At 37.4% G+C, this 15110-nt stretch overlaps 1 protein-coding gene across 4 annotated transcripts in view; it reads right to left on the bottom strand.

Annotated features, from left to right (window-relative positions):
• Positions 1-15110, bottom strand: part of LRBA (LPS responsive beige-like anchor protein) — a 354335-nt gene that overhangs the window by 291358 nt on the left and 47867 nt on the right. For all 4 annotated transcript variants that reach the window (XM_083630908.1, XM_083630910.1, XM_083630909.1 and 1 more), the window contains exons 17-22: positions 13895-13992; positions 9187-9279; positions 8559-8667; positions 7461-7542; positions 4678-4801; positions 4222-4414 (exon numbers count right to left, since the gene is read on the bottom strand). In XM_083630908.1, the coding sequence (XP_083487034.1) occupies positions 4222-4414; positions 4678-4801; positions 7461-7542; positions 8559-8667; positions 9187-9279; positions 13895-13992 (699 nt within the window). The remainder of the gene's footprint in view (positions 1-4221; positions 4415-4677; positions 4802-7460; positions 7543-8558; positions 8668-9186; positions 9280-13894; positions 13993-15110) is intronic.

Genomic DNA, 15110 nt, shown 5'->3' with positions numbered 1-15110 from the left:
AGTCCCCAGAAACATTGTGACCTTTGTGGTAAATCCAGGGATAAAGCTGCCCATTGCGTGATATAACCACCTCTTTTCGCACTTTAAACTCTGTAATAATTCCCCATAAATCAAGTTTAGCTAACGAATCATTTTTGCTCACCTTCTCTTTTGAATTTTGTCTGCATCTGGGCAAGTCAAGTAAGCTACTATACAATTCAGCCTAATTTAATGGACGTCAGTTCTACAAAGTGATACTAACTGGCATATTACTGAACATTCATAGTATTAAATAGTGAAACCCAAATTATTTTATATTTTAATTTATGTCAATTTAAATCCCTGTTTGCTGTTTCAGAGGAGGATAATTTCCAAGAAATCTGTACATATAGGGAAAAAGTTAAAAATCACACAAGCAGATTAAACTATCATGAAGCAGTGTTTTAAATATACTCTGGTACATTATTCAAATTGCTATACAGCTGAAGTCTACAAATATGACCCATTAGACACTTCATATGACCAGCCATAATGAAGTAATTTTTTAAAAAATATATCAAAAATTTAAAAACCCTCAATTTAAAAAAAACACATTTCCTATATATATATATTAACTTGGTTGCTTCATAAATGCATAGATTATAGCAAAGTAAATATCACAACATAAATACACTGAAGTTGCCATTTTTACTTTTTGTTTTTAAACAGTAATATGCCCATCCTTTATTATTAACCACCCACTAAAGGCTCCCCAAAATACATATTTATTATGAATATGGCAACTGCTCATTGTAAAATCAAGTTCTATTAGAGAATTTAACACAGTTAACACAGCTACTGAAAAACTCAGGTTAAACCAAATTCTGTCTTATAATAATAGTATCGAAGATGCAAGGGGGAAAGAAGCAGTTTAAAATAAAATGAAATAAAAGGCTTCACAAAGGACTTTAGCTTTAAGAGGATTAAGCGCACCTTTAAATCCTGAGAGCAAAAGAAAGCAATGTAGTGCAATTATGCCACAAAAGCCATCGCTGCTTATAAAGCGTAGTGTAGCTGTTGGAGAAGAGGGCTACAGTGACAAACAGCTTCCCTGCTACAAAGGTGGCAGGAAATCTATCAAACTGGACAATAAAATTGCAATTGAGTTTCTTTGGCTTTTTATAGCAGCCGCATGTATCTTGATGTGTAGCTCTGCAAAACCTAACCAATTCTGCAACACTCGTTTCTTTTACACGCTAGTACTTTTATCAGGAAGCAGTGTTGTAAATTAGCAGTAGATGCAAAAATGATATAACATTAATCGCATTCATTAGCACTTTGCATCAAGATGTATTAAACAAAAAAATGGAAAAAAGCTACTCCTGCAACTAAATGTAAGAAAGCATTGTCTCAATACAAATACTTTGAAATGCTTTAATAAAAAAAAAACAAAAATTGCACATCGGTTGTTCACATAGCTTATATCCTTGCGGATCTATCTGAATCCAATAAAAACCATCTGTAACCAATTTTAAATATTTTTAGGAAGGGAAAAAATATCAATTTTCAAGACCCTTTGTCCTCAGAATATCAATAGAGACATTTAATTGAAAATCTTAATGCATCCAGGGAATACCTTGCAAGGATGAACTTGAGATCTGGGTGAATTAACTATCTCAATTCAGCAATCTTGTACAACCTATTTGTGTACTCATCACTCTTTAAGCCCAGTACCAGGTTCCATCTGGCTGATGGGTTCAAATACCTTCCAAACAACATATGCATGCACTAGCCCTTGAAACGCTAAGACAGAAAGGGGAAGCAGCAATTTAACTCAAGGCAGAGCAATGGAGTGCAAGAAAGGCAACAGTCAGTTGGGAAAATACAATTCAACTGAGTAGGATGCGAAGAAACGACAATGTGGCATAAACATGCTCTGCTCCTATTTCACTTTTCTAGTGGGACAGAAAGTCATTCTTTTTACGATACGATAATCTTTATTGTCATTGCGCCATACAGAACAACGAAATTGAAAAAAATCTACATCAGACATTCAAAAACCAACAAGCCTGCTATCCCAACTATCCCAGCCTAGTTAGCCCCTAAAAACTCTGATACCCCACGTTAAAAAAAACCCCAACAACCTAGAATTGTTGGTAATAGCCTCAAATTTTGAAGTTTCCAGCAGAATTGAGGAAGGGCTCATACATTGATGAAAAGACTAAAAGTAGAGCCAGGGGACACTGAAGCGCAAACTACATGTGATGACAGCAAAACATTTTTGGGGCAGGCAGAGATTTTAACCATCACATATATACAGAATGGCGGGAATCAAAAATTTAAAAAAGAGAAAGAGCCATGTGGTTGAGGACAGCTGAACTCTCTTCCTGTTCCTATGGCTTCACTTTCCTACTGCTCTCCTCCCTCTACGAAAGGTGAAGCACTTTTCTTCTCATTTGGCTCACTTCCAATGTCAGTGCCTCGGAGGGAGGGGTGGCGGAGGAGAGGGGAGGGCAAAATAATTTTGGGTACTGACTGCTGGGGAAAGAGCTGTGGAGGGTGGTTGGTCTTTCCTCACCTGCAGCCTTGTTTTGCTCTTAAATTAGTTCCCCTTCTCCCTCTTTATTGGAGCAGGGCCAGCTTTAAGCAAATATACCTGAAACTGTCATGTGTTGTTCAAGCTTCCATGAAACAAGGGTATGGGGAAAAGCCACAGAAAGAAGGAGGAAGGCAGTCATGAAAGAGCTAGTAAGGAAAGAGATGGGGAGCGAAAGAAGAAGAAGAAATATGGGGAGCTGGTCATGAAACCAAAACAATTTTTTAGTAAGTAGAAAGCTTAGAATTATAGGAACTGGAAGCATGGAAAAATAACAGCGACAAATTGTAATCATCTACTGAAGCTTTTGAGAGCATGAAATACTATTTTTAGGGATATATGCATGTTATGAAAATATTTTGATTACACCCAATCTGCAAAGATATGTTTTGCTTTCTGAAAGGCATTACTAGGTCTAGAAAATATGTATTATTCAAACCTTCAGTTTTTGCCCTGTTAAAGACCCACTTTCATTAATATAGCTGAAAAGACCATTTAAAATTTTACCAACCCATATTTAAGCTATGTGCTCATACATCCCTCTTGCTCTGTTTTATAGTCAATCTATTAACTGTTATTACAGTTTCTGTAATTCAGAGATTTCAATGTTTTGAATTCAAGCCTGAATTTCCGTTAAAAATAGCACATATGCTACAAATGCTAGTGTTGTACTTTGAAAAGAGAAAGGACTTGATTATCAACTAGCAGTATCAATGTTATTTCTCTATTTTCAATTAAAGCAGTTCTCTCGCTACTTAAAAAAAAGTAATCACGACCTTTGAAAAATAAATCTGTTATTTTACTTATGCTGTCTTCAACTGTACCACACCTATGAATATAGCTGAAATAACCATTTTTATACCTGGATTGTGCGGTCTATATACCAGACATCCTAAAATGCATGCATTGGTGTCTGAGGAGAAAAACGTACCTTTTTTTTTTCCTTAAGTTGCGCAAGTCCCCATTTGGAAGCTCACCCAAAACAGTATTAAAAATGTTTGGGGGTACCAAAAGGAAGGCACGGAAAAGGAGATACTGCAATAGCTATAACAACTTCATTCTAAGATCTTCATTTCAATTGAAGGAAAGTTACCACCGTTTTAAAAAGAAAAAAAAACAAACCTAGTTCCCTTACAATATTGCTATAGCTGCAAAAAATTATCCTCATACTAGGAAACTTGATTTGTTCGTTTATTCACAAAGCAACTTTTTCCCTAGCTCCCTTTCTTCTCTTTGTTTGTCTGGAAAGCAGATTTTGTTCCTGTTTCTTCTTTAGACTTTAGCGATTTGTTTCACAACCACTTGGTGTTAGTAAAGGCCATTTTTGGTCTTAGAAACAGACAAAGTGCGCCACCTTGTGTTTCAAACTCAAGTAATTCCACTGCACATACATTCCACAATAAAGCCTCATAAAACACAGTTCTTTGAAATGTCAGATTAAGCATCCTAGTACCAAGCTGTCACATTACAGTTGGCAAGGAGCATGCTTAAACTTATTATTTTAATAGTCTGACAAATTTAATTATTCTGTATTATGAAAATGTAGCTCTTCCCTTATTCTACCTATTCAGATATTGTGCTTCAGCCCTTTTTCTGGGCTCACCATGATCTGAGACTTCCTGGAAAAAAATACATAATTAATAATAAATTTTCTTTGTATAACTTACCTTTGAGTGTGTGATTGCTAGCGTATCTACCCAAACACGCCAGCCACCCCATTCGTATTTGACTGCATGGTAAAGTAAAATCCGAAAAATGGCATACACCATTTCAGTTATCTTCTGTTCATCGGCATTTTTTGGGTTGAAATAGCAAAGTGAAAGCATCCATTCCTGCCACACAGAGCACTGTAGTAAACTCCTGCAAAATTGTTGACACTGATAAATCGTAAGTTAGAAACGTGCAAACATACTAGAACTCAAGACAGCTTAGGTTTTAAAGGCAAAAAATAAATAAACCAGCATGGATTGAACATAACTGGTAATTATCTATATTACCAAATTTATCTATATTTTAAAAGTGAGTTCAGGATTATTTGAAACCAATTCAAAAATTAGTTTAATGTTATTCAAACTGAAGAGAGTTTTATGAGGCGTGTTGTGTATACACAAGCATGTACTTACCTCCTATTATCTCTGCTGCTATTAAAAAGCTTTATCATATCTGAGAGGAAGACTCTATGGACTTCCAGAGTTTCTGGACTCTGTGGAGAGTTACGCAGCAAGGTTGCAATAACCTTTAGAACCTCTGTAAAAAATATTTTTTGAAAAATAAGAATCAAATAATCTGAAAACTAGATGCATCGTTTCTCATTCTAGTTTCTTCAAGTTACACAAGGGCAATGAAGTTATGTACAGTACTGGAAAACTAAGCAGAAACTGCTAGATCTATTTGTGGGAAAGAAATGGAAGGCTGGAAGATGGGAGAAACTGTGTTGAATATTTGCTCAAGAAGATCCAGATGTTCTCCATGTGCAAGTTTTGTGGAAAATCAAAACAAAACTGGTTTCTAGTATCACACACCTTGCAGTGTCAATTTAAACATGAGAACAAACTGCAGCATCCATACTCAGAAACAATAAGTCTCTGATGATTGGATGCTGAACTCACACCACAAGGAAGAGAACTCAGTTGTTTCCTGTCCTGTCTGAGTTTACATACACACCTGGCGAACCCCTGTTATTAAATAGGACAAGCTGGGCAGTGATGTGATCCTTTCAAAATAATTCTACTGGGTCTGATTCAACAAGCCCTTCTAGCAGAAAGGAGCACAGTGGGGGGGGGGTTTCTCCCCTTCTCTCCACTGTGCTTCCACAAAATTACCTCAGAGGGGTCAGAAGAACACCCAGAACAGTGCGTGGCAGGAGGAGGGGGCAATCGTTCCTCCTGGCAGGCTGATGTGCTTGTGCTAATGAAAGGGTTGCCATTGTGCTACATGGAATTCCTCCCTATGTTTCCAAGTATACTTTTCTGCCACACAATGGCACTAATTCAGAGACATGGAAGTGAGACTTTTATAGTTAGTGGTCTGGTCCTGTCCTGTTAGAAATTTCTGGGGAAATGATTCAAGAAACTTAATAATCAACAGTGCTTTGCCAAGAGATCCATTAGTGCTTCTACTTGAATTGCTGGGAAAGGTAGAGTTGGGGAAAGTTTTAAAACCTTTATTTATCATTAACATGTAAAATGCAGGGGGTTGGATGGTTATAAAACTTGAAAAATAGTTTATGGACAGTAAAATATTAATTGGACTTCCTTAAATTTATTTGCTTCTCCTCCTGCACATATGTTTATATGATTGCCTAGTTTTAGTTCCTTTGTTTTCTTCTCCCTAAAATTATTATTTTTTAAATAACAGGACTTAGGAAAGCTAAGAACATTTTTTTCTGTCACCATTTCAAGTTAGTTGCATTTATACAAGTAATCTCCCAAAAACCACAAAGGATCTGGTCCAATTATTTGCAGAGGGATATTCCTTTCGTAGAAATGCTATCCCAAGCTTAAGCCTTTTTTTAACATTTTGAACTAGTAAGAATAATCATAGTGTGTGTCAATTAACTATTTGCCCTATACCAGAAATACCATTTTGAAAATGAGATGCTACTCTGCTACTGAATGTTTAGTCTGTACACAGCCAACTATGCAAAAGGTGCTGTCACATGCAGAGACGTTTGTCACTTTGAATGTAGACTTTTCTGCACGGACAGAGCGGACTTGCAGCTAGATTCAGCCCCAGCAACCAAGACACTGATATTCTTATCTAGCAATGGTCAGCAGGGCAACCTAGGCAGGTTGGGAGCTGTGCCCCTAGCTTCCTGAAACTGAGAGTGTCTGACACTAACCAAGAGGGTAAGGAGTGGGGAGTTCAGTGTAGGAACGTGGTAAGAGTGTTGGACTGGCTGCACTGCCCCATTTGGAAGCCAGACATCCAACAATACAATGTTGTTGTTGTTGTTTAGTCGTGTCCGACTCTTCGTGACCCCATGGACCGGAGCACGCCTGCAATGTTAATTTAGCCCCCTGCAATGTTAATTTAATTAATACATAGTATTAATTAGAGGACTCTTGGGAATCCCTTCCAACTCTGCAATTCTATAATTCTATTAAATAATACTAATAATAATGTTTTTGTTTAGAAAAAAAATCAGCCAAAAAAGTACAGCAACTTAATATTATAAGCCTGTTGCTACAGATTAGCAAGAATTGAGGGTGGTATTCAGCTAAGTTTTACTCATAGCACACCCACTGAAATTAATGGACCTAACTTAGGGCCAGATTCAACTTAGTAGTCCCACTAGCAGAAGCCCCTGCCCACATCACACACACCTCAACTCCGAAATGGCTAGGGAGTATGTGAGAACCTTCAGAGCAGTGCATGGGCTGAGCTGAGGGCAAATCGCTCCATCAGGCAAACCGTCTGATGGAACACAGTCATGTTCATTCATTTCAACTGACCTATGCTGAGTAAGGCTTAGTTGAATGACTCCAACGCCCACCAGTTTCCGCCAGCAAGGCTAAGAGCCAGGAACGCTGGGTGGTGTAGATGCACATAGGGAAGAGCACAACTTCCCATCTGTGCAATAAAAGTAATTTAGGAATGTTTCTGCCATAGCTTGCACTATACAGTGATGTCATACCAAACTGGATAATCAGATTTGTGGTAGAATCTGAACGGCTGCTAAAATGAAAACTTCCTAGCGCTGCTGAACTTTGAAAAAAAAACTTATCATGCTACACAGCCAACAATCCCCAAACGGTGAGCATTAGATTTCTAATTCTACCCAAACAAATAATTTAAAGAGAGACACAAGTTCCCAGACTAATCCCTAACCCCAATTTGTGTAATTGGTGACTTCAAAGCTACTTTAGAACTGCTTTGGAGCTACTTAAAAGAACATAATGCTTACGAGGATTTTGTATTTTCACTGTTGAATCTGGGTCAGGATGCTGCTTATGTATCACTTGAGTACAAATCTGCTCAATAAGTATCTAGGGGAAAAGAAGACATTATTATTAGGGCAAAATTCTAATATTTAAAAGAAGTTACTCTGATTGGTGCATCCTTTAGGTAATGATCCCTCAAAGAGTTATTTCCATTCATAAAATGTTTCAAACCGCTGAATATCTCTAGCAGGACTAAACATAGAAAAGAGTGGATTGAACTGAAAAGAAATGTTGCTTTTAGATGTATAGCAAGCACTAAGAAACATTAGTTACTTTAGAAAATGAGTGTCTAAATAACTGAAGAAGTATGCCCACATCAGGTAACTGATAATATATATTAGTTTTCAATTACAATCCAATAATAGCCTCATTATAACAATACCAATCATTCAAATACCGAATTATATAATTTAGGTGTCCCCGCCCATGTGCTAGAATTGATCTTTTGATGATTTTCTTTATTTCTGCATTCCAAAATCTTATTAATTTCAATTACATTCCAGTCATAATAATAATCCCTTATACAACAACTGCAATATTAATAACTTCTATCTGTGTTGACACATTAAATTATTTATAAAACTATAAGCGAGGCATTCAAACTATATCCTTATTCTTCCTGTGTGTGGCAGTTATTCTGTCTGTAGTGTTTCTTCCTGTCCTTGTAGAATGTTATGTCTATCTTTTTCCGGTTGTTGCTGTTATCCCATCATGCCTTGGGCGAAGCTGATATCCCATTGTTATTTCATAAATTTCTCCATTGCTCCACCCCGTGCCCACATCAAGTAACTGAGTAAGCTTAATATAACTTATTCGTTGTATCAACAGATTGGACCAAAGTAACAGACTTGCTTACTGAAGGGTTTTGCAGTCTCATTCTGTGATGTCAAACATCTGTGATGTCAAACAGCCTGTGATGTCAAACATCTCAAACTACAGTCACACATGTCAGAAGAGCGTTCAGTGGTGGCAAGGCATCACTTTGGGCACAGAAGCCCAAAAGCTCATTTTGCAATAATGTCTACACCATTAGGGGAGGAAAAGGATTTTAATTCCAGTACCTCAAATAGCACATTATATGTGGTCATGGTTATTAAGCTTGTTTGAAGGGTGAGCCTCTCAGCCAGTAGAGAGAACAGTCCATGTCCAAGCATGATTTCAGCTTTTCTCCTAAAATTATACATGGGGGTGGAGAAGCACATCTGTTAATTTGTATGTTACATTTCTGAAAAAAGTAACTTGATCAAATTTGGGCCCAGTGTGGTTTTGAGACTGGAATCCCCCTCCCCAGAAATACCCCAATTTATTCTTCTGTTTTAGCTTATGTCTCCAGGGTTTTGGAGGCTATAATTTTAGTCCACTATGATAATCAAAAACAAAAAAGCAGAAGAAGGAAAAGGAGAACCTTGAGTCTAGTATAATAAAGGGTTGACTTGCCTACAATTTAAGTTCACAAAATAATGAGTTAACAGATACTGATGTACAAAAGACATATTTGTTTCTTCTGAAAATTTGACAGCTACATTTAACAACAGCAAAAATATTTCCAATCCAGTGATAAAACAAGTCTGTTGTTAACTCCCCCTGCAGCAGTAACACCAAGTAATATATACAACCCAGACAAATAATATTTAAGGGCTTGTTTGCCTTTTGTGATTCAAGTTCGTGGGGAATCTACCAAATACTTACTTGGGTGCCAGATGCTTTAAGAAGTACCCCAACACTTTCAGAGCTTGTACCCGGATCCCTTCACTTTTCGATGCAAGAAGTTTATAGACAACACTAAAGAAGAGAAGGGGCAAATAATTCCATGAAATAAGTATGCCTAAAAGTCAATAAAGTGCTTTAGGGTAATTTTAGCTGGATTTGTGCCAAAGAACAGGTAAATGAATACATTAATGTTTAAATTGACATGACATATATCAATAGAAGATTGACTGGAAATGAATTTAAAAGATAGTATGTATTTAAAAAATACTAATACTAGCTTTCCAAAACATCAGTTTATAAAGAACACAATCTTTGGGCAAAACAGTATATTTGCTATTCATTCCTTTCACTCGGTTTGCAGTGTAAGAAAACACATTTATTAGCACTTCTACATTCCAAGTGACAGACTAAAAAGCTCTTAAAGGATTCAGTCTCATGTAAGAGAGAAACTTATGCTAACAGTAATATTTGACATGTGTCCCTTGCTAGTCATTTATGACAGCTTTCAGAAGACGGGGGGAAACAAATTCTGTCATCTGACATCCTTTTCTTTTTTACTCACACACTATGCTTGAAATTATTACATAAAAAGAAGGTTAATTCTATACATATTAGAATCCTAGAAGAGCTGTCTTGTATGCAGTGTTATAGATGTGTGTATTGCCCTTCTGTGTACATAGTTTGGTTTTTAGTCCCTCAGTTTCATCTCTTTAGTCAGATTTTAAAAAACAAACAAACACAAAAACCTGGTGTTCGTTTTTATTTAAAAATCATTTCTGATCAAGTGTAAAACAAACAGGTTATTTTACAACATATGTAAAGACTAAAAGCGGCTGCCACCATTGTTTTTTTCACCACAACTACAAGTGACAAATTCCCAACCAGAAAAATTGCATATCCAATGTTTAGCAAAATACTACACGAAAGGAAACATTTATCTGAATTTCTGGTCATCACAAATTTGACAGGAAATTATCATTATTCTGTATGAGTTACTGCTGTGCGATACTACACATACTGCTTAACGTGATTGTGTGTGTTTTTCCTCCAAGCCATAAGAGCAGCACACATGCACCAAGGGAACCATGTTTCATTGTGGAGCCTACCAAATTTACATAGGGTGCCAGATATCTATTGCAGTCACAATTTATATTGTGGCCTTTACTATATTTAAAGAGTGAACATAGGAAGTATGAGCTAGATTAAAATTCGGTTTAAAACTATAATCTGAAGGTTTATACACTAAATAACTGGCTGCAGGCTGGAGAGACCTTGTATATCTGAATCCTTGCTGGTTGAGACTTTTCAACACTACTCTGTCTCTTGTAGACAACCTGCTGTTCCTGCTTTCCTGTGGGAAGCACTAGCCCACCAAGTCAAGCTTTCTAGCCTCTCATCCGATTCTTATGGGACGCCTCTGTAACCAAGTGAAAAATGAATCTGCTCCTTCTGTCTGCAACAAGCCCAGATGGATTTCTGCTAATTTTCAAAACCAATGGACCTGAGGTGCATCTCAATCAGTAGATAGAGATATACTTTACTATAAAATTTCAAGTCTATTCAATTGCTTTTTTGTTTAGGAAGGCAAAGCTTTGTTCATTTATTTGGCTTTCTTTAACGCATCAGGTCTTTATGCAGTGAGAAAGATTCCTGACCCATACTAGTTACAATCATATGACAAGAGGTAGGATGGTAATGTTACAATTTTCAGACTACATATGTGCACATGCATCAATCTGCATTACTGAGTTTGCAGATAAAATAAGAACTAAAATGCAACCACAACAAAGTAACTACCTTCTCAGCTAAAATCAAGTGGCCTTCACAAGGAAGCTAGAAGCCGGAACAAGCAACACCTATACATTCCAGTACTCTTCAGGTCATGGGTAGGCAAACTAAGGCCCGGGGGCCGGATCTGGCCCAATCGCCTTCTAAATCCGGCCCGCGGATAGTCCAGGAATCAGCGTGTTTTTACATGAGTAGAATGTGTCCCTTTACTTAAAATGCATCTCTGGGTTATTTCTGGGGCCTGCCTGGTGTTTTTACATGAGCAGAATGTGTGCTTTTATTTAAAACGCATCTCTGGGTTATTTGTGGGGCATAGGATTTAGTTGTCCCCCCGTCCCCCCAAAAAATAATAGTCCGGCCCCCCACAAGGTCTGAGGGACAGTGGACCGGCCCCCTGCTGAAAAAGTTCACTGACCCTTGCTTTAGGTGCTTTGATGGTTATCTTATTTACTTGATTAAAATGTGAAATTATCAGTTACTGATCACACATATAGGGAGCAGAAGAAGCTGGGGTTTTTTAGCCAAACTGATTTGCAGATATGGCAAACTAGGTAAGTACTTTTTGAAAAGTTTTCTTGCACTAATCATTCCCACTGGAATTCTTCTTCTTTGAAAACAAGTTTAAGTTAGGCAGATATTATAGATCATATTGATATGTCCTGCACAGGTGAATGATTCAGCTCAAAACAGCTGTATACAATTCACAGTTTTATTCTGACTTAGGTACTTCTTAGCAGATGCCAAGAATATTTTTTTTCCTGTCCTAAGGAATGAATGTCATCTAGTGTGAGTGCTCTGCACTAAAGAGAGGAAGAATAGGCAGAAGTGATAAACCATTCATTTGCAGCCATTTTTACCAAACTGATCCAGCCTTTGGAGAAGCAATTTTAATAAGATGCAAAGACTGTGAATGCTCTCATAAAGTTTGCTATCAGAACTGATCAACCAGACCTGCTGTGATAATGCTATTATTAATCTCAAATACAGCAGACAGGCAATTTTTGAGGAGCTCCGGATAACCAGACACTGCAACATACATGCCATATACCTCTCTACAGATGAACAAATCTTTTCAAAGTGACATTTTGTCTGGTACTTCCAAATGCACACAAGTAAGGGAAACCCCCCCCCCACACACACACACATAATGCTTTGTTCCTGGGTAACAGCGTCAACAGCTCATTGGAAGATGGAAATATACTGAAAAGGAGAGCACAGAGTCCATTAATAAAAGGGCTCTTAAAGGAGTGATAGTCTGCAGTACCTTAACTCTCAGATTTTCTTTAAAAACAACAACTGACCTTTATTTCCAAACTACAAATATTTAAAAACTTTTTTTGCACATGTTTAAGTATAATTAGCCATATAGCTACATGTTAAGAATAGACTTCTTACCATACAATTACATCAAAGCTGTATACATTTTAAAATAAAAAAACCACACATCAACAAACGGGAAAATAAGTGATTTCTCACAGCAAACTAGCTGCACGCATACATTTACCCTATGCTAGCTAATAAAAAAAGATTGCCTTTTGCCACTTAAGCAAAAGCAAAGTAATACATAGGAGACCTCATATGATATTCATTATTCTGAGTGTTTTATTAGTTTCCAGCACATACCACATTACCATACAAATGATCACAACAGCCAGCACCACAAAAAAGTAGCCGTAAAGAGAAGGAGAAAGCAATTATGAACAAGATCAGGTGACTCTTGAGGCAGGAAAACTTGTAATGTGTAATATGATATAACCCAAGGTTAACCAATAGTTGTGACAAAACATATGAAATGAGAATGCTTTTTTTTTATACAGCAAATGAATTACTGCTCCCAAAACTGTTCTAACAGTAACTCTCTTATTTGACTCTATGTTTGCATTCTCTCCTGGCATCAACTCTGAATTAATTTTAAGTGAGAAAAGGTCCAACGCTGTGGCCACCCATGGAGCCATAAACTAAATGGTGACATTTTCAACCCAAACTGGAGTATGAAGCTCCAACTAATATAAATAGTTGAATGCACAAGTAGGAGGTGGATAAAAAATCAACATACAGTGCTGGCTGAAGGCACACACAACACATCAAATGAACAACAACAGTTTGTCATTTAATGAGTATGGACTCAAGTGTGGTAGCACAAGTTTGAGTGGTGCTCAGCCAGTCTACTGAACAGAAAGTTAAGGAGGTGTGTGGCATTAAGCAGAAGCAGGCAGCTCAAGAACCACTGCTTTCCTTTCTGGCACAGACTGAACCTTTACCAGTTTAGGTCCACAAAGCCCCAAAGCCCCATTTTCTAAACAGATGGCCCTACAATGACCAGCTGGCACACCCCTCCAAGAGTAAGTGGGCAAGAACCCTCTGCAGTCAACAGATGCTTCACCCACAATAGGCAGCTTGAGCCCAAACTGCACATCACGTTGGCCTTACTTTGAAGGCTTTCATGGGTGCCCCAGACTCTGAGTTTTCATTAAAAAATAACAAACCCCATGGTATGTAAATCAAGAACACAGTTTTGTTATAGATAGTGGTTTATGTGGAATGAGAGAAAGCCCACATTTGGATGACACCCTAAGTCAAAACATGGCTTAGCTCACAGCAGTGCAGCAGTAGCAGTCACAATTTTCTCTATGGCAGCCCACATGCTTGCATATTCACATGGCTTGGGAGACGCCCAATATTAATAGCTCCCCTATCGTAAATTTGGAGTAATTACACATTTGCCTGTAATATGATTACACAATGCAACCACAACATTAACTGAGATGAGGAAATCAGAGGAAATTACTCTGCAATGGAGACTCTAACGGTATCCATGTTCAAGCAGGACTTCCAGAGGCAAACAAAATGATACGAATACTCTTATTTATGGCTGTATTGACTGAAATGTAACTCTTACCGTAATCCATTCCTCTGATCAAAGGCTGGGATCATAGAGCTGGGGTGCTCTGACATAAGGGCAACAAGTAGCTGTAGGACATCCATTAAATTGTCATCCTGTTAAATATAAATGGAGATCCACATTCATATAATCATTGAATTATCAGTGCAATCTTCCAGATAAGAGAATATAGAATTGTAATCCAAATCAACTTTGTTGAAGACAAAGAGAGAGAACATACATAAATAATAAAAATATTGGATAAATATTTGTGACTGGGGGCATGACTACCAAAAAAGCCCAGTACGTTTGATCCAGACTTCACCTTTTTGCCAATTCTCTCCCTACACCCCCTCCCACCATTTTCCACACTGCAAAGGAGGCTATTCCAACCTTCTATGGGAGCTTTTAATCTGGATCCAGTTCATTGCCAGGACTGCTTAACCTGAAACAACAACTGGACAACCCTAACAAGAACTCAGAATTCACAAAGCAGTACACTTACCCTGTGTGAAATGGGGCATTTTTATTTTTAAAAAATGCATGAATAGTAGCTATATAGTTTTATTTACACACACACACACACATGCACACATACATGTCAGGATCTAAAAAAACCCAAACAACTTGGTATCTTTCAACAAAAAACACCACCAAGCAGAAAAGAACTTCAAAAGAAACTTTAATATAGAACAAGTGGAGCGGAGGAGATCCCACCAGGAATACCCAAAACTCTTAGCTCTGCCTAAAGTAGTTATTTGGATTCCAGCCATTATATACCAGCTTAAGGGCCCACCAGTTTTGATAAATAGGGAAAAAAATACACAACTTCTGTATTTCAGCTTTTGTAAATTCCACTGGTATCAATGAGTCAGCCATGAATAACTAAGTGCAAGGCTGTTCCTGCTGAATTTAACCCTAACGCTGAAATCACTTATGTGAAAAATGTCCCAGTGGATAATTGGAAAAATCAAATACACAAACTATTTCAAGGCTGCAATCCTGAATTTGCAAGATAGGCTCTGTTTAAGGTTTCTTTCAGTGTGAAACTGTTTTTTATATATAGCAATCACATTCGGATCTCATGGATTACGTAGGATATTGAAAACAGCATTTAAATAAGAAATCAATGGTGTATAGAAAATGTAACTTGCAAGCTATTTGGCAATTTAAAAAAAAATGGTACTTCCATTACAGAAATAATAATTTCTTATTACAATCCAGGAATAGGTTA

This window comes from Podarcis filfolensis (genome assembly GCF_964270895.1).
Source record: "Podarcis filfolensis genome assembly, chromosome: 9".
In the NCBI taxonomy this organism is placed as follows: domain Eukaryota; kingdom Metazoa; phylum Chordata; class Lepidosauria; order Squamata; family Lacertidae; genus Podarcis; species Podarcis filfolensis.
Note: the sequence above shows the minus strand (reverse complement) of the source record. Positions and strands in the feature narration are given on the sequence as shown.